Raw genomic sequence first — 22290 nt, 5'->3', positions numbered from 1 at the left:
TTCATAATAGTTGTATATAATACTATATATAAATTTTCATTTAATATATTATATTAAACTAATATAGTTTTATGATTATATATTTTTCAGTATCAATTCCGCAATGTCAAAATCTAAAAAGAAATCACCTGATGATTTATTTTCACTTTTAGATACCTCATCACTGTAAAAACTTAACCATGCATCTGACCTGGCATCCTCAGTAATCCCCAATTAAACTAAACCTCCTGGATAATTTAACTACCCAACATCTAGAACTCCAGTAAATGACGTATTCCCAAACCCATAAATTTTCGGCAAAGGAGCGCCACCTTCAGTACGATACCTATTCCCCCCAGGAACACTGTTTGAAAACAATTCTAAAACTTCCTATATAACACAAAAACCAGTATCAATTAGCGAAAAATTAACAGAACTAGATGAACAATAGTTAATCAAATAACTTACTCCTGAACTAACTGCAAACGCATTTTTAGGTATAGATAAAATGGTCTCTCCAAACCAAATCTAAATTGTATCACTTTTAAAATATTTATATACAACTATCGACAATTTTTCTTTAAACACAATAATGAAGACAAATTAAGCGACATAAATTGACAAAACACCAAATCTTTTCTTTACACTAATCTTTAATAATTAAAATGTGGTGGTTCCAGCCTCGAATTTCGATGACAATTATTTCTTACATCAATAGCAGGATGTTCATACAGCAGAAGGCTGTTTTTCACTTAGGAATTATTATTGCACTGTACTTAATTTCCTCTATGACAACCTGCAACTCAACTTCGTGCAGCTTATGCTAGCTGAGAAGTAACTTAACGTATACATGTTACCTGTATACCATGTCATGCGTAAATTTAACCAGAAAGTGCCAAATCGCCTAATTTTCCTCAAATCAACCACGTTTTACAATATTTTGGGTCTTAAGCTCTAAGCATATCTTGGATCGTCGACAAACCCTCTAAAACACCTAGAAAATAGAGAAATCCTCCTCCCAGTACTGGAAGCAGTCGAAATTGAAAATTCTATCTATGTGAAAATCCTTGCTGCAGATCCTATAATAGCATTTTTGCTCACAGATGATCTCTCACCGGCTGTCTAGGACCATTTTTAAGCTTATAATTATACCCGTCGCTATCAAATGCACAAATTTTTAAACCAGAACGCTACGTCTAAAACAATCAAAATCAACCCTTATATCAAGCCACCGACGCCTAAAATTTCGTTTAAAGACCTCTTGAACCATTAGAAAACCGATAATTTGACTACTCAACAGCTGCCAAAACTCCGCCGTCCGACGTCAAATCTCGCTATTTAGAACGAAATTGTAGCAAAGAAAACTGCCGAAATGCTTGAGCAAACGAGTCAATTTGAGCCACTTTTCTTCGAAAATGGTGACGATTCTGAGCTTTTTAGTGACGAAAACGATTCCGAAAACACGAATTTCTTCATTTTTGAGATGTAAAATTTACAAAAATTGGCTGATTTCATTGAGGTTTACGAGGAACTAAATGATGATATTATGAAATTTAATGGGTAATAGCAGTATAAACTTGATTGCTCAAGTTTGAGTTTGCCTGGAAATTTCGAGAAAAATGGACCGAAATTCCTTGCAAATACTTCTATTTCGAGTTCGCAAACTTTTATTTTTGGGAGTGGAAAACCAGATTTCTCTGCATATTTAACATTCAAGTTTGAATTTTTGCAAGCTGACAGCTTTGCGAAAATAGTCATCTTTTGTGGGGCGAAGACGTAGGAATTCGTTGTTTTAAAAGACTTAATTTTGCCACTAGAAGAGTTGAATGGGGGCGAATTTTTTGTATTAAAAGTCGATTTTCTACATAAACTTGATAATATGCTTAACGAAGATGAGAGTCTTTTATCTGGGAAATTTGTTTTGAGTCAAGTGGGTGGCGTGGTCAGCATTAGCTCAAACTCGTCAAATGGGCTGGAAATGATAGTTTAGCCCTTATAAGGCAAGGGTTAGGTGGAGAAAGGAAATTTTGGTAGCGATTATATTAGTTAAATTGGCGTTAAAACGAACTGTGTTTTCGGGGATTTTTGTACAGTTTCTACAGTTTTCGGCGTTTAATTTTTAGAAGGAGGAAGTGCTAAAACGAATTAAAACACTGACAATTTATAGTGGAAGGGTAATTTTGGAAACGAATAAAACGATAGTATAGGTTAGAATGCTGAAATTAATTAAGATACAGAGGAAACAAATGAAAATAACTCACTAACTAGCTATGACCTATTCATTCATTAGAACGAAGCATTTTTGCAGAATAAATACAAAAAATCACAACGAAAAGCTTATTTTTGGTTATAAATGGATGACGGCGTGTTATGTAATGCAAATTACTCAATTTCATTGCTAGATTCTGATCAAAATATGTTATTCTAAAATCTTCCTATTCTTAAAAATGGAACTCCCAATTTATGGTTTGTAGAAATTCCGTAAAATTTCCACTCTGAAAAATTCTTCATTTTACTAAAATCACGTTAAACTGGCCCACATTCCTTGGATAATAAGGGCAAGTAATAAGCAAATGGTTTGTTTTAAACCAGTATCAAACTTGTATTCTTCAGTAATAATGAATTTCAACTTGACACACCGTTACTTCAAAATGAGGTCCAAGAAGGTTATTTCCCTGGAAATAGTGCATATACATTGTCATTTTAAAATTAGGGGTTGAGCATTTTGTAGTTTTACAAAGAAAAAATACCTTCTAGAGCAATTAGTATATTGGATGAAAATAAATCCTAGTCCAATGAGTATAATATTTATAAAAATTTCATTGAAGTAATATAACTACCAGAAAGCATTAATATGAAATAACCAGAGCGTTAAAAATCAGCTAAAAACGAGTAGCAAAAATTAGTAAATGACATTTTAAATGAAAATGCAAGACTCATATAGGCTGCATCCGCTCCCCTTTAAATAATTTAATAGTTTGAAGTTTGCGACGATTTTATTCTTATTCTTAAAATTCCTGAAAATTTGCAGTTAACACTTCGAATCACTGAAGGAGTATAGCTTGTATAATATTCTTTAGCTACCGAGAATACACCATCGTGTGTTCTTTCGAACCTCCCTAATGTTATTTTAAACCGAATTACAGCCCAAATGTATTCAAAAGAATACGTTTTATACGCTGAGCAATTTAAAAAATAATGTAATCATTTGCATGTAAATTCGAGAGTTAGCGATTTATAGAAATTAGTATATAGTACCGTTCCTCATACTATCGTTGATTCTACACAGATTAGCTCTAAACCTAAAAAAGGATAAGAAGTTGTTGGAAATCCTTAAATTGCTGCGAACTAAGCACTGAACGCTACCAAGCCGATTTAGATCGAGGTAAATGGCGAAGAAGTAATGTTTGGAGTTGGAAAGAAAGACAATAAGAAAGGAAGCAAAGTTGAAGGGGGATTTTTCAGTGATATATTCGAAGGATTGAAAGGCGGTGTTTAGAGAGGAGATGGAGTCGGGAAGTTCAAAATTGATATTGAGTGAAATTGTTAACTATATATATAATTCTATAATAAATATTTGTTTGAATAGAATTTCTATTATAATTGTAATTTTGTGCTATGATATAAAGTTATGGAAACGACAAAACACTTGTTAGAAATTTATAACATTTATATCAAAGAAATATCTACAATTATAATAAAAATGGAGCCAACAAAAATTGCAGCTATCAATATGGCTCCAGCTTTAGCTTAAGGTTAGAATATCGTTTTCTCACCATTATCATTAATATATGTCCTGGCACTGCTTTCTGCATCTGCATAAGGCCCTGCAAAAGATGAGCTAAATAACGTATTTAACCTACAAGGATATGACCCAGCCGCGAATAAGAACTTTCATTTGGCAGCCAACATATTTATGAGGAACCTTAACCTGCTGAAGAGTAATGATGCGATGGCTGCGTTTAAGATTGATCCACAGCCACTTTTGTCTGCAGAGTAAGTAAACAAATGGGTATCAGATAACACAGCAGGGATGATTCCGAAAATATTGGAGAAGATTGGAGACGAAGAAGTAATTCTGGTCTCTGCATTATATTTTAGCGGTAAATTCTAGAATGCCTTCGACCCAAGACAAACTGTTGCGGCTGATTTCTCATCATTCAACGGGAAAACGCCATGCCAGATGATGTATGCAAAGCGCCATATGGGATATGCGCGCACCAGTACAGCTCAGGTGGTGGAGCTAGAGTACGCCGATTCTGATATAGTTGCGAGGCTAATACTCCCGCTAGAGGATGGCTAGGCGGCGTTTGAGCATAGTCTATCCGAAGAAAATTTAGACGCAAAGTTGAGATCTAAAGAAATAGAATTGAGGCTTCCATAGTTTGAAATACAGTCAACTTTTGAGCTAAAATAAATATTGTAGAAAGTTGATGTGAATCAGATGTTTGAAAGTATAGATTGCAGGGAATCGTTAGGAAGTTAACTAAGAGTCAGTAGTGTTATTTAGAAGTCTGTTATAACAGTTGATGAGTTTGGTACAGATGCAGCAAGCGTTACGATAATATCCATGCGTGGCAGCAGCTTAGTTTAAGAAAAAGTCTTAGAAGTTTCATTCAATAAACCTTTTTGGTTTATTTTATAGGATGGACAAGACCTTATATTCTCTGCAGGAATTTAAACTACAAAGTGATCTAATTTTAGTTTTTTATTAAAATTGTATTAATAAAATGTTAAATCTTTAACTTTTATAGTTATTATTTATTCATTCATCTAAAATAAAGATACTTCTAATAATTTATATTATATATTCTATATAATCTCTTTATATTCAAAAAATAAATTTTTAATGGATAAGTACACTTAAATCAAATTGCTTGGCAAAGGTTCTTTTGGTTCAGCTTTTTTGGTGAATGATACTAATACCAATACTTAATATGTAATGAAAATAATATCATTATCAAATATACCCCCAGAAGAGAGAGCTTCTGCTCTTCAAGAAGCTAGAATTTTATTAAAATGTAAGCACAAATATGTCACAAATTGTGTAGAAGCATTTTAATAAAATAATAACCTTTGCATAGTTATGTAATACGCTAATGCTGGTGATTTGCAGTAATTTTTAGATCGTTAGAAAAAAGAGAAAAAAGGATTTGTAAAAGAAGAACTAGTGCTTACATTCTTTGTGTAGATGGCATTAGGCTTAAGGTATGTTCACAGCCAACATATTCTCCATAGAGATTTAAAAGGAGCTAATGTATTTTTGCATGAAGAAACTGGTTAAATATCGTGTTAGCTAGGTGATTTTGGTGTTAGTAAAGTCCTTGGTGGAACTCTTGATGTTGCAAAAACTGCTATAGGCACTCCATATTATATGAGTCCAGAAATAGTGAATAACGTTCCATATAATACCAAGACTGATATTTGGTCATTAGGATGTGTTCTATATGAATTATGTACACTGGAGCATGTTTTCGATGCTGGTAGTCTTAAAATGCTATAAATGAAGATTTTATCAGGAACATATAAGCCTATTCCAGGAATTTATAGCAAAGATATGTAAAATTTGATTGGCAAAATGCTAGCCAAGAATCCTATTGATAGACCTTAAATTAATGACATTCTAGGGTTAAAATTTATTAAAGATGTAGCTAAAAAAATACTCAGCTAAGAGGAATATATAAAAGAGTTTGATGTTAAAAATGAGGCAAAAGATTTTTCAGATGCGCCTAGTAATGTGTAAAAATCAACAGCTGAGAACCTTATTGATAGATTAAAGTCAAAGGGTGATTCAGCAATGTACAGAATAGAAAGCGTTAGAGCATATTTAGAAAAATAGATCGGGTTTGATAGATTTTTCAATACCTATCAAATTGTTATAGATGCATTCGAATAGGGTAAATCTGAAATTGACAGAAAAGTTATTTAGTAGTCCCTAGGTGCTGAGAATATGGGATTTATCAATGTAATTATCTAATTAATTCTACTTGAGATATAAAGTAACAAGTGATAAAATACAATTAAAATATAATCACATAGCACCTATTGCATGAACTATCCCACTGTTTATCATACTTAATAATGTTTCTACACTAGATTTAGAATATTTATATATTTTAAAAGTATCTTATTCTGTTTTTTAATGCTTAATATATGCTAAATATTGAAGCATATTATAACCATTGCCAAATATCAACTAAAGTTCGTAAGCCTATGTTTATAGTAAATTTTGATTCATTTAACAATTTATTTAAGTTGAACTATTTAATATAGACTATGATTTTAATTTAGGGCTTTAGAAAAATATTTTACTTACATCCCGCTAGTAAACTTATTATTTTTTCTCCGATGACAGTATAAAATTATTAATTAAAAGATTGATGAATCTTCTTCTACCTTTTCGTATACATACTGAGAAAATATGATTGAAATCACATTCTTCTATAAACTTTTCTTAGAAAAACGATTTATCCTATGAAATTTATATTTCTTGATTAATAAAATCCCTACCCTCTACTTCACGTTGAATTTATTTCCTATGCTAAGCATAAGATGGCTTATAATTTTTCATAGAAAATTTTCTAATATATAATAGCTTATTTGGAGTTGCATTGCATAATTGTTTATCAGATATTTATTTGTAGTACTCGTTTGAAATTGAATTGAACTAATCGGTCTACTATAAACATTAAACTAACTAGGAAGTTTTAATTACTTTGATGCGGAACATTTTTTATTAAATTAATATTAAAAAAATGACATATAATATAAAAAGAAATTAAATGAATCAGTCCCCTAAGTTCAACAATAAAGCAGTACCTCTTTTAACGTACATTTCAGAGGGATTCTGTCCTACAGCTAACCATGCATTAAGCATAAAACTGGGTTATTCTCTAGTACCCGTACGGATCGGATAAAAGTAGACTGGACATTCATAAAATGCAGCTTTAAACTTAACTGATTTCTTCCTTTATTCCTAAGGAATAAACTTAATGACTGGCATAGGAACAAATAATTCCATAGGGTTAGAATCTTTAAGGCACTTATTATCAATATTCCAACCAGCACCTTCCAAGAATAAGTCATATACAAATACACCATCACCTATCTTTGGAACTTGACTATCTTAAATATCTCTTACAGGATCCAATGCAGTAGTAATATTGAAGCCCCATTCTAAATTATCAATGGCTATTCCCGTCTTTCTACTGGCTTATTATAACAAACTAGTTAAATAACCAGTTGGTACACTCAATCCACCTAGCCACATACATTTAGGATGACCACTGTTAGCCCATTTTTATAATTGCTCTACCCTCTTTGTGAAATCTCTACTCCATGGAGCTAGGCTCTTAGTAGACTTATAAACTAAATTCCACGAGACAGGTAATCGATTTTAGCTTAAATCATTTGCAATATCATCTAAATGTTAACTCATCCCAATTAAACCTCTAATACCTTTTTACACATCTTACATGTCATTGGAGATTTTTTCACGTAAGAGCGAGAACCTAGCGCTTTCTTAACAAAGAACGGAAAGCATAGGTGCGTTGGGGTCAGCTGGATCAATAGTAGGTGGAAGATTCGTAATTTCAGCTGGAAGGTTGGCCATTATGTCTTTAGCCATTTAAATAATTCTCTCTTCTCTAGCAGATAGCGTAGATGATTACTTTTCTTCTTTCTTTTATTCACCTTCTTCATTTTCTTACTATTTATCTTTTTCATCCTATTTTTACTATGGTTCTTCTACTTATCCTTAAATGGATAGCAAATCTGATAAAAATAAGGCAGATTCAACTCTACGTGAGAACACATCAGCATTGTTATGTTAACCAAATAATGCAGCAGGATCTGTTCCTGGAAGCTAATTAATATAGTCCTTATAATCTTGCAACTAACCTCGAGCCGGGATATAATATTACTCATATTATGGGCAAAATTAATATTATTCTTCTCCACAAACAGTCTCGTTATAAAGTTCATCAATATAACAAATAAGAACTCTTCTATCTAGCTCATCAATTAGCCTACCACCAAACACAATCTATGCGACAATATATCTAATAGCTTCGTAAGGAACAACATCATAATTTTCAATATATTTTCTTACAAAAGTAATACTAGTTTCAAAATCCGCCTAGGAAAATGGATATTTAATATTAAAACCTAAAGTTCCAAACTTTCTTCTTTCTACCAATTGTGCATAGAAGAATGCAGTACCAAATAAAACCTTCCTAAACGCAATATCTTTCTAATCGATAGTTAAAGATTAAGGATTCTTAGGGTTAGATAAACGTTTAGCGTCATCCTCATTTGAAGCGGCAAATGTGTTGATTACAGAATTTTCAATAACATTATATGCATTTGCCAAATTGGCACGAATACCTGCAGGTGCCTCTGTAGTTATCTTAATAGAATTTTGAAGTATACCAATAGGGAATGTCTTAGAGGCAACTGTAGATAGCCATAATCTGAAGTCTTTATGGACGTTTTACCGAGATAAATCGTCAATCATTTTCTCTAATTCTTCTAAGAATGAAGACGAAAGATGAACGTTAGCTAATAATACCCAATATCCGTTTTTAACACCATCATAAAATGCCTATCTAGCAATTTCTTGTTACCCTTGACCTAAAGCAACAATCTTCAAACGATCTGCGCGATCACCACGTCCTTATTTGGAGAAATTAATCAAAGTAGCAGTTGGGTCTGTTCCTGGCGATAAAATGAAGATTAGTGGAATGGTTGGTGCAGAATCTCCTAAAGCGGATCCTAGATCAAATGGCGGTGGCAAAGTATAATTAATACCAATGTTATTACCAATATAATTATTAATTGCATGGATTAATCTATCTGGTCTGATACATCTAAGTACTAACATTCGCTGTAATTCATCTAAATTTCCTTCAAATTCGCCAATAAGCGGAGCGTGTTCTGGCTCAGTAACAATAAAGTAATTCTAGTACCAGTCTTTCAATCTTTACTCAAATTAGGGGACAATATTTTTGAAATTTCCTAACTTATCTAAAACACAAAGGTTATCCCACATTTATTCTGAGATCCAATCAGGTGATGGATTCTATGGTTATTATGACTTATCGAATATTTGCCCACCTCTCAGCAAGAATTAATATTCTTATATATTTAATTTACCTTGGTTCTCTAAAATTTTAGCTGACATGTGCAAGGATAGCAGAACTTTATGTCTAGTAAATAGACCTCTGCAACAGAATTTGTAAACAGAATAAGTATGGAATTCATTAAGAATCTTTATTCTTGCCGAGATATCATCATGCTATTAAGAATTAGCGATAGAATTAATAAATAATTTTGTATAAGCATCTAATGAGAATTGATACATGAAATCTATCGTGGAAAGATCTTAAAGTACAAAGAATAAGAGCGAAGCGCGTTCTGAGATAGGCTAATATCCACGTCTAGCAATATCAATTTTACGCTCTGTAATCGCAGATGACTCGAGTTCCTTGGTAATCTATATGGATGTTTGCTTTGAATCTTCAAGAGCCTTAATAAGTGGTTCATTGTCGAGTATTGATCCTCCAGCCTCGGCCTATGAAGATAAAAGTTACAAAATTTAATCTTCTAACTTAACAATAGTATCCTTCATCGCAGCAGTATTTACCACTATTTTATTCTTTTGCTCTTCTAGCTCTGGGCGTTCTTTAGAAACAACACATGCTAGCAATTAATCTGTTAAACCTTCCTTAACAACGGAGAAATTGATAATACAACATTTAGCAAACAATTCTGGTGTGAGTTCTGGATTATTCAAACGAGAACATAGGAAAATCCTAAAATTATCATTAAACTCAACATCCTTATCACGGATTTTAATTACATTTCTACCTTATTTTTTAACAACTTATCTTTAGATAATAGGATCAAGAGAGGGATCAACGTTTTCGACCACATCTTCTAAAATAACAATTTAACCAAACTAAACAGCCATTTCAATAATTTTCATATGATCAGGATCCTTGATATTCGTTATTTTAACATTATCAGCCTATGTGGGATCATTTTGATACATTCTCTTCAACCACCTACTAGCTTGACGCTAAGGATCGATAATAAACGGAGCTTTCGTAGTTTAAGTAATCAGAACACCGTTTTCAGCAGAGAAGTTGTCAGAAGGAAGGCCGAACGTCGTCCATTAGAAAATATTTGCAGCACCTGCTAAGAAGTGCGCAACGTTAAATGTAGAACCCGAATAAGGAACTTCATACTTAATAACTCCATCCATCCACTTTTTCATCAATTCACGCCTATATTTGCCAATCAAACTACCAGAATAACTGATAAATGCACTAGCAATAAGACAATCACCAGGAAGCTTGCTTAAATCGTTCTTTAGTTCACCAATCTTCTGAGTCCAACGCTCTCGCTCGCTGGCAAGCCCATTGACTAATTTATCGGCCCTCTGGAGCTTCGTTTCTAGTTCTTCTGCGCTTCTTTTAAGCTCATCTTTCTTGGCAGCCGATTTTCTGAAATCCTCACGAAGCTGCTCGACTTATTTAGTGATTTTGGCCAATTCCTCTTGTGCTAGACGCAGTAATTCCTGTTATTGAGCTAATTCTGCCATAGAACGTTCATATTCGTCTTAAAGTGGCTTGACCTACCTGTACACCGTCGCATATTCGCTCAAAGCGACCACCCATTGGCAGATGCTTGAACAGGCTCTAGAGGCCTTTGCTACCGTTTCTGGTGTGAAATTTGGGTCCTACAAGTACTTTCTTAGCTATTTGCTCTACGCTTCTGTTATCGAATTTTCGTCAAAACGTCGCAGGGACTGCAAAAAGTTCACCTAAGACGAGTTCAGCGCTGCCTTTGCGGTTTCCAAATCCGGCTTCTTTTTGAGCAAAACCATCACCGCGAACAGCACCAACTGTACCGAATTCGCGAACTTCTTGAAGGACTTCACCTCGACGATATCCGAGTCGTTTAGTGCATCTAGTGCGTCCTAGGCTGCTTTCAGTGTAGGTTCGGCTTTTTGCAATTTCTCTTTCGTGAACTCTACGGTCGCCTCGCACTATTTCTGCTTCACTGCGAGAACTTCGGCGTCTTTGCTGATTTGTTGCGCTTTTTGGTCGGCGATTTCCTGCTTAATAGCGATTTCTTTGATGAAAAGCTCACAATCAGCTGCTGCTTTGTCGACTTCGACTTTCTTCTCGTTCAGTTCGATTCGCATCGTTTCAACAAAATCACGAGTGTCTAAAAGCGTTCCAACACCACCCTATAACTTTGTTAAGGAATACATAATTTTACCTTTTTGAGTGAGTAAAACTGTTCTGTAGAGCCTGACTAATGATAAATAATTTGCTGGTGTCACAAAGAGCTTTCTTCCAGTAGCTTCCATCATTTATTGATATATTTGGTGTGCTGAGTCGTGTAGGTGTGAGAAGCAGTGTGCAATTCTTGAAGATAGTGGTTCATGCTTCTTTCTAGCAGATGTCGGCTAACCAGTAGTTTGTGGCTGCTTTTTAGAAAATTCGTCGTTGTCGTAAATGTCATATTCCTTGAATTCAACGAATTAATGCATGAAATAACTAGAAACCTCTTCTAGTGCAGAAATGGGCCATTCACCGAATAGATCAATTGTGCAGGATGATATCAGTCCTGGATACATTCTAAGGCGTGTTCTAAACATTTCGTGTGAAGGTGAAAATGCCAAAACGATGTGCAGATTTTCTTTAGCTCTTCTTAAGAGAAGATTGTAGCACGAGTCCATGTTTTCTGACAGACCCATAACTTTCGCTATCGGAGACATCATGTCACGAATAGATTACATGTCTTCGGCATTGAAAAGACCTGGAATTTCACCTGAAGAAAGGATAGAATTAACGTCTTCTAGATAAGCTTCATACTATATTTAATTATCATTTAATAGGAAACAAACTGGTTGATTTTGGGAACCACCAGCAGTAAAGAATAATTTTTTCATATCCTCTTTGAATTCCTAAATTCTATAATTTTTACCAACATCAATAGTAAATATATCTTGATTTTAGATTGATGCTGCAAGTCTTGCCAAGGAAGTTCTTCCAGAACCTCCAGTACCGACCAAGAGCATATGGCCAGAAGGCTGTGATAGCACTCTTGTCATTCGGCAAATATGCTCAACGGCATCCGCAAAACAGACTAAATCCATAGGAGGGTGGGTTTCGTTGTAATATTAAAGCTTTTCTTCTACAACTTTTCTTAACGATATCCTATTATTCGCTTCTTAGAATATACCCACTAGTTTTTCGTCACCTTCCTTTCCATACGGAATAGGAACTGGAGTAGTCTCCATGAAGTCAACAAAAATAGGAGGCTCTTTGTTGGTATAGACCTTGCTTAAAGTTGTATTAAAGTGTTGACCTAATTTTTACCCTAATAGTTCAAGGAACCATTAACGATCAACAGGTAATAATCTATCTTGATATACTCTCTAACATTCATGTACCCATAATTTAACAATAGTATCAGGCGACGATTACTATTCAGAATCTGCATTCATTAAACCTAAGAAGAACTTAGACAGATCACGTAAATTAAATACATAGAATGGTTTAACTGGGGTAGGAAGCAGCGTAGATGAAATAGTATTAAATACTTCAATGCCGGCTTAAACTAAATATTCGATTTACTATCTAATAGTTTCGTCGAAGGATTAAAAGTGAAGACTTAATAAAGTTTAGAATATGGATTTCAAAACGGAATCAGCTGGTGTGTCAATAGAAACAATGTTGAACTTAGATAAAATACGTCCTGAGACCTAATTACGTCCACCACCTGGTGTAGCCATGCTAGCTAAGATATCAACGTCATATATATTTGTTAAGTTATATTACGTTTTCTTTTGCTTATACCAGGAACCTCTTTCTGCATACAGTTTAACCGTTTCTAATGAAGGTTGTGAACCATAATCATCATAACTAGGCATATTAAAGTCATCTAAAAATGCCATCAAACGAGTTCCCTTAGCAGCCAAAGAATTACCTCTTTAACCTAATCGAGACTCAATAACAGCTCTGATTCTATCTGCAGATGTTTAAGCAGACAAACCTAACTATACTGCATCATATTTACCTAATAATCCTTTCACATAAAACTTCTCAATATCTGAAGCACTATCCGATGCTAAAGCCTTGTTATTGAATATCTCATAAGCAGAGTTTAAAATATTTGCTTAATCAAATGCGGGGATAATAATATTCTTAATAATACCGGTTTTACCAGTACCCGATGTACCAAATAATAAAGTACCAAAGTTGGTAGTATATTCATTAGTTCCAGCCAATGTAATATAATGTTTCTTCTGAAGATAATAAAGATTTTCTTACAATAATAGCGTCTTCATTATATACTCCGTCCTAACAGTATCAACCGTTGGAACAATTGCTGCATAAATTGGTATACCAGGAGCAGGCCTCCAGTTTTTAGGAACAGAATCATTCCAGTGGATCCATTATTTCTTTCCGAAATCAACACGATACTCAAATACAGAATCAGTGGCCGGTAAACTGCCATCAAGCTCTCTAACAGCGATATCGAAATTCTTTCTACCTTATGGTGTTAAAGAACCACCAAATGCCCAGACTACGCTAAATATGATGATCATTTCTAATACACGATTAACTTACGCTTCTTCACCCTGAATAATTTCTAAACCATTGTAATCAGCACAGAATGCCTCAAATAAATGAATGAACATGCGAACAATAGCATAATCTGCCTGAGGAATAATTTAAGGCAATTCATCGTTGGTCTTTAATAAGAACAATTTTCTGAGGACCTTGGCAGCAAAGCTTTCTAAAACTTCAACAACAATTTACTTTGCTTCGTTTGTTAAATTTTGGACCGAACCACTATTTTTATATTTCGCCTCAACCCATTGCCAATATTACCATTCCCAATTAACATCATTCAAATCGAAATAGCATTAACCACAGCGTGAAACAGTAGCTGGTGAAGCTACATCAAGATCGTTAGCTTCAAATAACATGGAAATTTAACTAGGAAAAGCGATACGCTCCCCATTTACCAATGTCAAAACCTTGGAATCATCGAGCACAGAATTCTAAGACTCAATCCACAAAGTATCGACAGGACCATCATACATGACCCAGTAACATTTAAATCTGACTAAATTTTAGATAAAGTCATATCTGAAATCTTTAGTATCTTTTGCAATTTATTATAACTATTCTACTGTGTAAGCCCCAAATGCTTGCCCATTTTAAGATTCTTGTGAAGTTGAACGTAAAATATTAGATACGACACCATCTACCCATTCCATTGTTGATAGATCCATGGCACCATATAATTAATTCAAGTCTAAAGACTTGGGATTAATATATGAAATTGTAGTAGGATATTAAACATCATGCATAGTTGCCTTAGTTTAGTCATAAATAGGTTCGGGATTATTATTTGCAGTAACTAACGTTACCTTTTTATTATTACCATGGTCTTCAATCTTGGAGTTATCTCTGAACCAATATAACGTTTTGATGAAAAAGTTACGTTCCGAAAGAACTTTATCATTACCTAAATGATCATTATAAACAACTTTTAAGAAAATGTCAATGTTCTTTAAATTATTAGCCTCTATAGCATGCTTAATGAGTAAACTATACGGATTTTTAAATGCACTCTTAGAATCACATGATTCAACATAAGCTCTATAACATCTTATTTCAGCAGCAGCTAAAATTTCATACACTAAAGTTTTAGAACCGCCCGATTTTCCTATAAGCATTACACCATGACGTCCAGATTTAGCTTCATAAAGTTACAATACTTTTTCTTTCTATCTAGAATTGAAAAATAAATTTCGAATATGGAATTCCATATCAATGGCAGCATCTAGTAAACCATATGATACTTCAGAGAGCTCTAAACCTGGGAACAAATCACTGACTAAACCTCTGAATAAAGGTTAATCAGCTTTAATAAGCTTGGGCTCAGTTGAGAATTGCATAGCACGCATGAGTACTACATCTTCAGAATAAAGAGGATATGATCTTCTTAATGAGCCAGCAGCAACTAAGATAGCTTTCAGTGAACGCAGTGTCCAATCATAATGAGACTGCTTAGAAAGTTAAAGATTACAAAGAGCAAATAAAGAGGTTAGTTTCTACCCTAATATACGAGCTGTAGTAAAGCCTTCAGAATAAATCATGACCTCTGAAATTAATCTCATATCAGGTACAACCATAGAAATAGGTCTAAAAAGTTACTATAAATTTTCAGGTAATTCAGAGCGGCCAGCGTAGCCTGGATTCATAGTGATACATACATTAATATTATTATTTAAAGGAATTTCACGGCCTTCAAACATGAACTTTGATACGTCTCTAGAAACCGCTTATAAAATAGAGTTAATCTACTAAGCAACGACTGATAAAACATCAGGTAAAAGACGATTGAATTCGTCGAAGCATGACCAAGCACCAGATTAACATAATCCTGATAATAATCTTCCAAGAGATTTAAAGTCTAAACCATCAGAACAATTAAATACGACACATAATATACCTAAACCCTTAGTAAGATCTTTAACTGTCTCTGTTTTACCTGTACCAGCTGGACCTTAGGGCAATGTTCCTTTCTATATCTCCATTGAGGATGTAATAGTAATGTAGCATCTATCAGTAAGTGGTGTAACAACAAGTCTACCGCTATTGTTGATATATTCATACTAATATTTAAGTTCTGTACTAGTTTATCTACATAAAATATATGGTTCTTCTGCTTTATCATCTTTTTTCTTATCAGTAATCAAATAGAATTTCAATTGACTTAACCATTCGAAACATTTATCATTCCAAATTTTAGCATGATAAAGTTCTTCAATAATATCACGGTTGTGTACTTCAAGAGTAATATGGGCTCTAGTTTTGTTAGTGACTAAATTATGCATATAGTTTGGTTTGAAAATTGCAGGTATTTGGGATGGAACTTTTTCGGAAATTTCTGTCGGTGTTGATCTAACAATTTCTGTAAGCTTGTTTAAGAATAATATCGAAAGCTTTCTTGCATTCTTTAAATTTCTTCTGACAGTTTCTAAACACTCTTTCATGCCAGGCCTTTCACCATTCTCAATAGGCTCATCATCTTCGTTCTACTCCTGATTAAGATATTTTTGCCCAGATTGGAGAGCTGTCTATACTGTAAGAGTCCATTTCATCTAACCAGCAGACGTAGTCAACTGGCCAGGCCACTTACCTAAGAAAAATTGGAGAGGTAACTTATCTTACATTAGATCAGAAAAGCACTTAGGAGCCATTTCACGCAGAGTAGATCTCATTGTTTCTTCAATAGCATTTAACCATACTTCAACTGAATTAGAGCAGTTAACTGATTTAATAAATGGTACATATTCTCCACAAAGGCCAAACAAGCCTGAGGCTATAACAGGAGATTTTCCTTCAGACATATCAAGCTTTTTGATACCGTCGAAACATTTCTTAATATGAGGTTAAACCGCTCTAGGGTCACGTGATTAAGCTAAGATTTCTAATAATTCGTCATTGGAAAGGAAATAAAATCTAGGAAATTAAGATCTCTTTAGCTCTAAATAATCTTCTAAACGCTTCTGCACTTAGTCTAATGTCTCAATAATTTCTAGCATATGCTTAATAATCTAAGATTATTTTTTAAGCTGAATCTTAGAAGAGTTTACTTCAACAGAATCTAAGCATAATAGAACCTATTTTTATTTGTTAATCCTAGTCATTGATCTCTTCCAAAGCTCATTTGCTTCATCAAACATTAAAGATTCTGCGGGAAGTTACTTTCTAATATCTTCAGATGCAGCAAAAATACTTTCCAAATACATCCATGAGCGTTATGTTTATATAATTAATTCAATAGATTCTTAAATCTATCCTAACATATTTTCCCAACAATCAAGTTGATATTCAAACGCCTTTGCAAACTTCTATCCTTTCATTGAAGACAGCAATGAAGTATGTTCTTCTAATTTGGTGAATATATCATCTGTTTACTTGATTATATAATGTTAATGCTATGCTGCACCAGATGATCCACCTATCATTTTACTAGCATATGGTGCTACGAAAAATTCGATATACTTCCAATCATTAATAATTTCGTTAATACCTTATTCGATTTTCAATTCTTATGTAGCTCCACCTGAAATTTAGTTAATTTCTTCTGGATATTCTTTCAATTTGCTATTAACAATGAACTCTAAGGTGAATAAATTACTATTAGGATCTAACGGTATTGTTCCTTATGGAATATCCTCAATCATAGGTAATTCCAACTCCACAGAAGTTACAGCTGTAATTTAAGCCCAATGACGACCTCTCAAAGCTTTATTCGTTAAGTCCAGCACAATAGCTGGAATAGGTCTAAATTCAGAGGCTTTCTTGACCATATAATCACAAACTTCCCATTATTTCATCTCATTATTGAATTTTCGAGTCGAGAAATTCAATTTCTTATGTTGATCTTCTAGAACTTATGACTCCACGTCATTTAGCTACAATTGCTTCTATTTTTCGTAAAAGTTAAACCACTCTTATTATATATCCCAAACCTATCGAAGCTACGTGATTGTTACATTTATGGCATTAATATCCTTCATATCCCTAAATTCATTACCAAAAACACTCAAGCCGTGGTCTACAGTATCTTTTTAGGAGAGTAAATCATCATATTTGTTCTTGAACTTATTCAATAATCGGGTTGCCTGAATAATATCATTTTCACCTACAGGCAATGTATGGTCTTTCTATACCACATTGTGCCTAAATGGGCCGTCAGCCATCAACTCCTTGCGCAATTCAGATGAATCAGATGACAATTTCGCAGAATCTTATTGAGTTTGGTCCCTAAACTTGTTCTTGTCTCTACTAATCTGTTGAATTCCCTCTTCAATTGAGCGCTTTGCTGCCTCAATTTAATCCATTAACTTGTTTGCAGATTACACTTTTTCTGCCGGAATTTCAGCCTCCAACTACGCCAAAAGTTCGAGTTTCTTACCCATGGGTTATACTTTCTCGTCAATTGCCTCCAAGTATTTTTTAGCTTCTTCAAGCTTCTTTATTTGATTTTATAGATCATCGATAGACTATGATGCCTTTGAAACTGAATCACAGATGTCCTAAAGATCGTTTACGATCATGTCAAGATCTGCTAGCGTGTTATCTTGTAGGACTTTTACTAAAGTATTATGGAATTCGTGAGCTTTTTTAATGAGGTCCAATTTGAAAGAATTTGCATCCAAGAAAATTGCTTTAACAGAAACATAGTTATCTTCATTTTAAACTTAAGATGCTAAATTATCAAAGTACTTAATGGATTCATCGAATTCTTAAAGCGGTTTATTGAGCAAGTTGTGTTTTAAGTGGTACTTTTGAACATCTTCTTACCATAAATCTTGGTATTTGACGTAATTATTTAACCATCTTTCGGCTTCAATTCCAGATTATGCAAAATATACAAGAATCCATCCGACGACTGATTCCAGTTGCTCTTTGGGATTTGTACCTGATTTGAGCCTTTAAAATAGCATTTTTGACTTATCTTCTGTGAAATAAGGAGTTAAGAAGTCGAAAATATTGATATAGTCCTCCTTAACACTGTAGTTAGGATCTGGGAGGCAGTCCCACCCTGTGACTTCTTACATGATTTCAGCTAAGTCGTTATCGGTTGTTGGTAACCCTTCACGTTTTCTCTGTTCAATACGAGATGTAGCTTTTTCCAACGCTTCCTATCTCTTAATTTTTCTAAGAGCAATTTCCTTGATTTTAAGACTTTGTGGCAATCTTTAAATATCAGTAATAACTTTGACAACAATATTTTGAAGCACTTCCCTAACAGAGCTATATAAATCAGAGCTATTTGGCTTCAACGCAGGTTTTTACGTCTCTTTGTTTAATTCTAAACTTAACTTAAATAGACTTTGTACATCAGGCTTATATGTGTTAAATTATTATTGATCTGACGGTTTTGAACGCCGTCCTGTAGACTAAAATGCAAAATCTTCAAAACTCTATATCAGCATTTAAATAAGTGCTTATTCCACTCTTTTATCAACCTCGGAAATATAATTAATCCATTCTCTTTATACATCTTCACCATCTGACCTGAAGATTTCATAACAGGCACAAAGTGCATTAAGTGTATTTTCAAGAGTACAATGAATTTTCTCAACAGAGGTCTTGATCTGCTATATTTACAGGTTCTTAAACTCAGAAGGAGTAAATTATTTTTAAGAATTCTTTAACTATACAAGATTAATTTATGACAGCTATTTAATAGAATCGTCAATTAGCTTCGATTTTTCGTGGAAAATACATGTGAGTTCATATGTTTCAACTGCTTATCTTCTATAAGAGGAAATATGTTATAAAATTCCTCTTGTATTCCATCCAAACGTGGTATAGGCAGGTTATATAGAATTAGCTAAGTTTGATAATCTAGACTTAAATAGATTGATTTCTTCAAATTTAAGATTCTCAATAACATTATTAATTTCCATAACACATTAACTAACAAGCTATTTACGTTGGTGTAAAACATTTCTTTTATTGAATAGATCTTATACGGTATCATTAACTGTATAACTCATTTATTTCCAAAAAGCAAACTCTTTAATAGCCTAGTCGATTTCAGGAGGAAAATGAACTTTTAAAACATTTAATAACAATGTCAAATTTAAATCTGTTGATTTGTTATCAATACCGAATTTGTTCGTAGGAACTAATTAAATAATAGAATCTTCTAATAAAGAATCTAAAGTTCTCTTTTTACCATCAACTTCAGGTAAATCAGTGGTTAAAGATTTGACCCATTATTAATAAGTTAATGTTACTTAATTTTCAAACAAATATCTAGCTCTAGCATAAGCCTCTATTGCATCTTAAGTATCACGAGATTGAGTTGTATCCTTTGATTTTGTAACACCTGTTTTAACCTCATTAGCTAAATAATCTAAAGCGGCTTACTTTGTTCCCGCAGGTAACCAAAATGATGCAGTAATTGCATCCCAATCCGATTCTAATTAACTCAAAAATCTCTTAATTGACAAAGCATAGGAACCTTTAGAAGGCATATAAATCTAATGCGATAAAATTGCATTTAATTAAATTGTTGTTGTTTAAGCTCCCTATTGAGTATTTTAAGCAGTACTAGAGCGTAAAGTTTCGAATTGAGATTTTAATTAATTAACTCTGTCAATGAAAAGACGGACGGTATCCAAAATTCTTTTATTCACTGAATTTTTAAATGCAGGACGAGAGGCTAAATGATTAAAAGCTTCTAAAACACTACAAGAATCAATAACAGAGTGTTGTGCTTAACTGAAACTTGTTCTCATTATATTTTCCGCAAAAACAGTTAAGTCTTTCACACCACTTCTATAAGCGGCAATATCTTCGTGCCATTGGCTAGATTTCACGTCTAAATGATTGTATTTAACAGTTTAAAGAGTTTTCAGTGACTTATTGTATGTTCTCATCATCTCTTTAATAGACTTTCTAATAATTTGACCTTAACTGCCACTAAACTTAGGTAATAGATAATCTCCACTCTCATATTCCTAAATATTACTTTAACTTTTTTCTTCTGCTTCACCAATAACTTTACCAATATTTGCCAAAATCTTAACTAGTGCATTATTTTTTTGTTAATTCTCTTGATTCATCTCGACTTTAATTCTCTTAATAATGCCAACATTACTAGTTAACAAAGCTTAAGGTCTTACGAACTAAAGTCTATCCTAACAAACTTCAAGTAAGTCTACACACCTTTAACCAAAAGCTTCACAACTTGCAACAACGCTACTATCATATTTCCATGAACTTGCATCTCTGCTACACAATTCAGCATATAAATTATTAAATTGATTCGTTAGCTATCTACACTCTAACAACCTATGAACTGAATTCAAAGCATCATTTTCAAAAACGTCAGAAACTTAAATATAATCAGCAGATGCGTTAACAACAGCATTCGCCACTCTTCTAAGTAAGCTGGATAAATTACTTTCTTTAGCGTAATAAACACTATTTTAACTAATTATGACTACTTATTCAAGTAATGTTGGTAGAATTTCTGTAATTTCAGAAGGGAGGTTCGAACTGTTTAATTTAACACAAGACTCTTCAATTAGTTAAAGATTTGTTAGATTGTTGTTAGCCTCAATAGTTTTTTACTAAATTTAATTCTAAAGTTCTTAAAATTGACCTGCATAATGTGAATTGGCCAATTTCAATGTTTATACGATATTTTAAAGAGACTTTGTTTGTAATTACGATATAACAGACTATAAATCTGAATTTCTTCTACGCCAATATTCTATCTCAGTAAGAGGATTTAAAAGAAGAGGGAAGGTATAATAATTATTATGAAGTGTTGATGTTGCATTTGATTCTTCTGCGTTAGTTCCAGAATGAACCCCAGAAATAAGCTCTTTAATCTAGCGTGTCCAATGAACGACTAGTGACTCTAAGCGCGGAATTAAATCTTTGTTTCGAGACTATTCTTATGGATCCTGATCAAAATATGGGACATAAAGTACAGTTCGCTTTTTCAGTAAGAAAGCAGCTTCAGTAACTGAAGATAAATAACGCTCTAAATGATTAACAAATTCCTCTTTGACTGTCTTTGGCCAATCATTTGAAAGTTTGATCCAAGGTCCGTATACTTAGTTCATAACAAGGAGAAGTTAATCTACAACCTAGCCAGATACTAGACCAGCTTAGGTAGTTTACATCAAATTTTCGATATCAAATGTGTTTTTCCTTAATAAATAAAAAACATGGTCCACTCCTGTACGTGAGAGGGAATTCTCGATAAAAAGTTTATCTGATTCAAAATAAACTAAAAGAACATGGTTCTATGGTTCAATTGGTGTAACAAATCTCTACAGTGCAACTGTAGTATCCTATGGTTACTATTCTGGTAATTCTTAACCAGATATAGTTGCCACAGATTTTGAAATAAACATATAGAGCTATTCCATCAATTTTGCGGAATGGGAAATTTTATCTATCTCCCTAGTAATAATATATAAGGAATATTTATATGTTTAAATATAACTTTATGAATAAACATATCATATTATATAAAATTTACTCATTTGTTTTTTAAGTCTTCTAATTTATATTTGATTCCATTAAGATCAATTGTGTCCTTTTCTAGTTATTTTAATCTTAAGTTAATCTCTTTATCAATATCATTAATCTACCCGAGCTATTTCGGAATATATGATTTATTTTTCATTTTACTGTTTTAATTAATATTAAAAATATATTATAATAATGTATCATA

General features: G+C 33.2%; 5 protein-coding genes across 5 annotated transcripts; 3 read left to right on the top strand and 2 right to left on the bottom strand. All coding sequences in view use genetic code 6, as the record gives it.

Moving 5' to 3' along the window:
• Positions 1–103: 103 nt before the first annotated feature.
• On the top strand, positions 104–3520 carry SS50377_25815 (uncharacterized protein; the record flags this gene model as incomplete). Its single annotated transcript, XM_067909642.1, has 1 exon — positions 104–3520. The coding sequence occupies one exon, from the start codon at positions 104–106 to the stop codon at positions 3518–3520; it is 3417 nt and encodes a 1138-aa protein (XP_067762398.1).
• A 90-nt stretch (positions 3521–3610) lies between these two features.
• Positions 3611–4672, top strand: SS50377_25814 (Serpin 1; the record flags this gene model as incomplete). Its single annotated transcript, XM_067909641.1, has 1 exon — positions 3611–4672. One exon carries the CDS (start codon positions 3611–3613, stop codon positions 4670–4672), a length of 1062 nt encoding a protein of 353 aa, XP_067762397.1.
• Positions 4673–4828: 156 nt separating this feature from the next.
• On the top strand, positions 4829–5989 carry SS50377_25813 (Kinase, NEK; the record flags this gene model as incomplete). The annotated part of the gene is made up of 1 exon (XM_067909640.1): positions 4829–5989. The coding sequence occupies one exon, from the start codon at positions 4829–4831 to the stop codon at positions 5987–5989; it is 1161 nt and encodes a 386-aa protein (XP_067762396.1).
• Positions 5990–6010: 21 nt separating this feature from the next.
• On the bottom strand, positions 6011–6709 carry SS50377_25812 (uncharacterized protein; the record flags this gene model as incomplete). The annotated part of the gene is made up of 1 exon (XM_067909639.1): positions 6011–6709. One exon carries the CDS (start codon positions 6707–6709, stop codon positions 6011–6013), a length of 699 nt encoding a protein of 232 aa, XP_067762395.1.
• Positions 6710–6766: 57 nt separating this feature from the next.
• SS50377_25811 (Dynein heavy chain) lies at positions 6767–21982 on the bottom strand (the record flags this gene model as incomplete). The annotated part of the gene is made up of 1 exon (XM_067909638.1): positions 6767–21982. One exon carries the CDS (start codon positions 21980–21982, stop codon positions 6767–6769), a length of 15216 nt encoding a protein of 5071 aa, XP_067762394.1.
• Between the last annotated feature and the right edge of the window lie 308 nt (positions 21983–22290).

This window comes from Spironucleus salmonicida, chromosome 6, assembly GCF_000497125.1.
Source record: "Spironucleus salmonicida strain ATCC 50377 chromosome 6, whole genome shotgun sequence".
NCBI classification, from domain to species: domain Eukaryota; phylum Fornicata; order Diplomonadida; family Hexamitidae; genus Spironucleus; species Spironucleus salmonicida.
The sequence above is the reverse complement of the archived record's forward strand: the minus strand, read 5'-3'. Positions and strand labels throughout refer to the sequence as shown.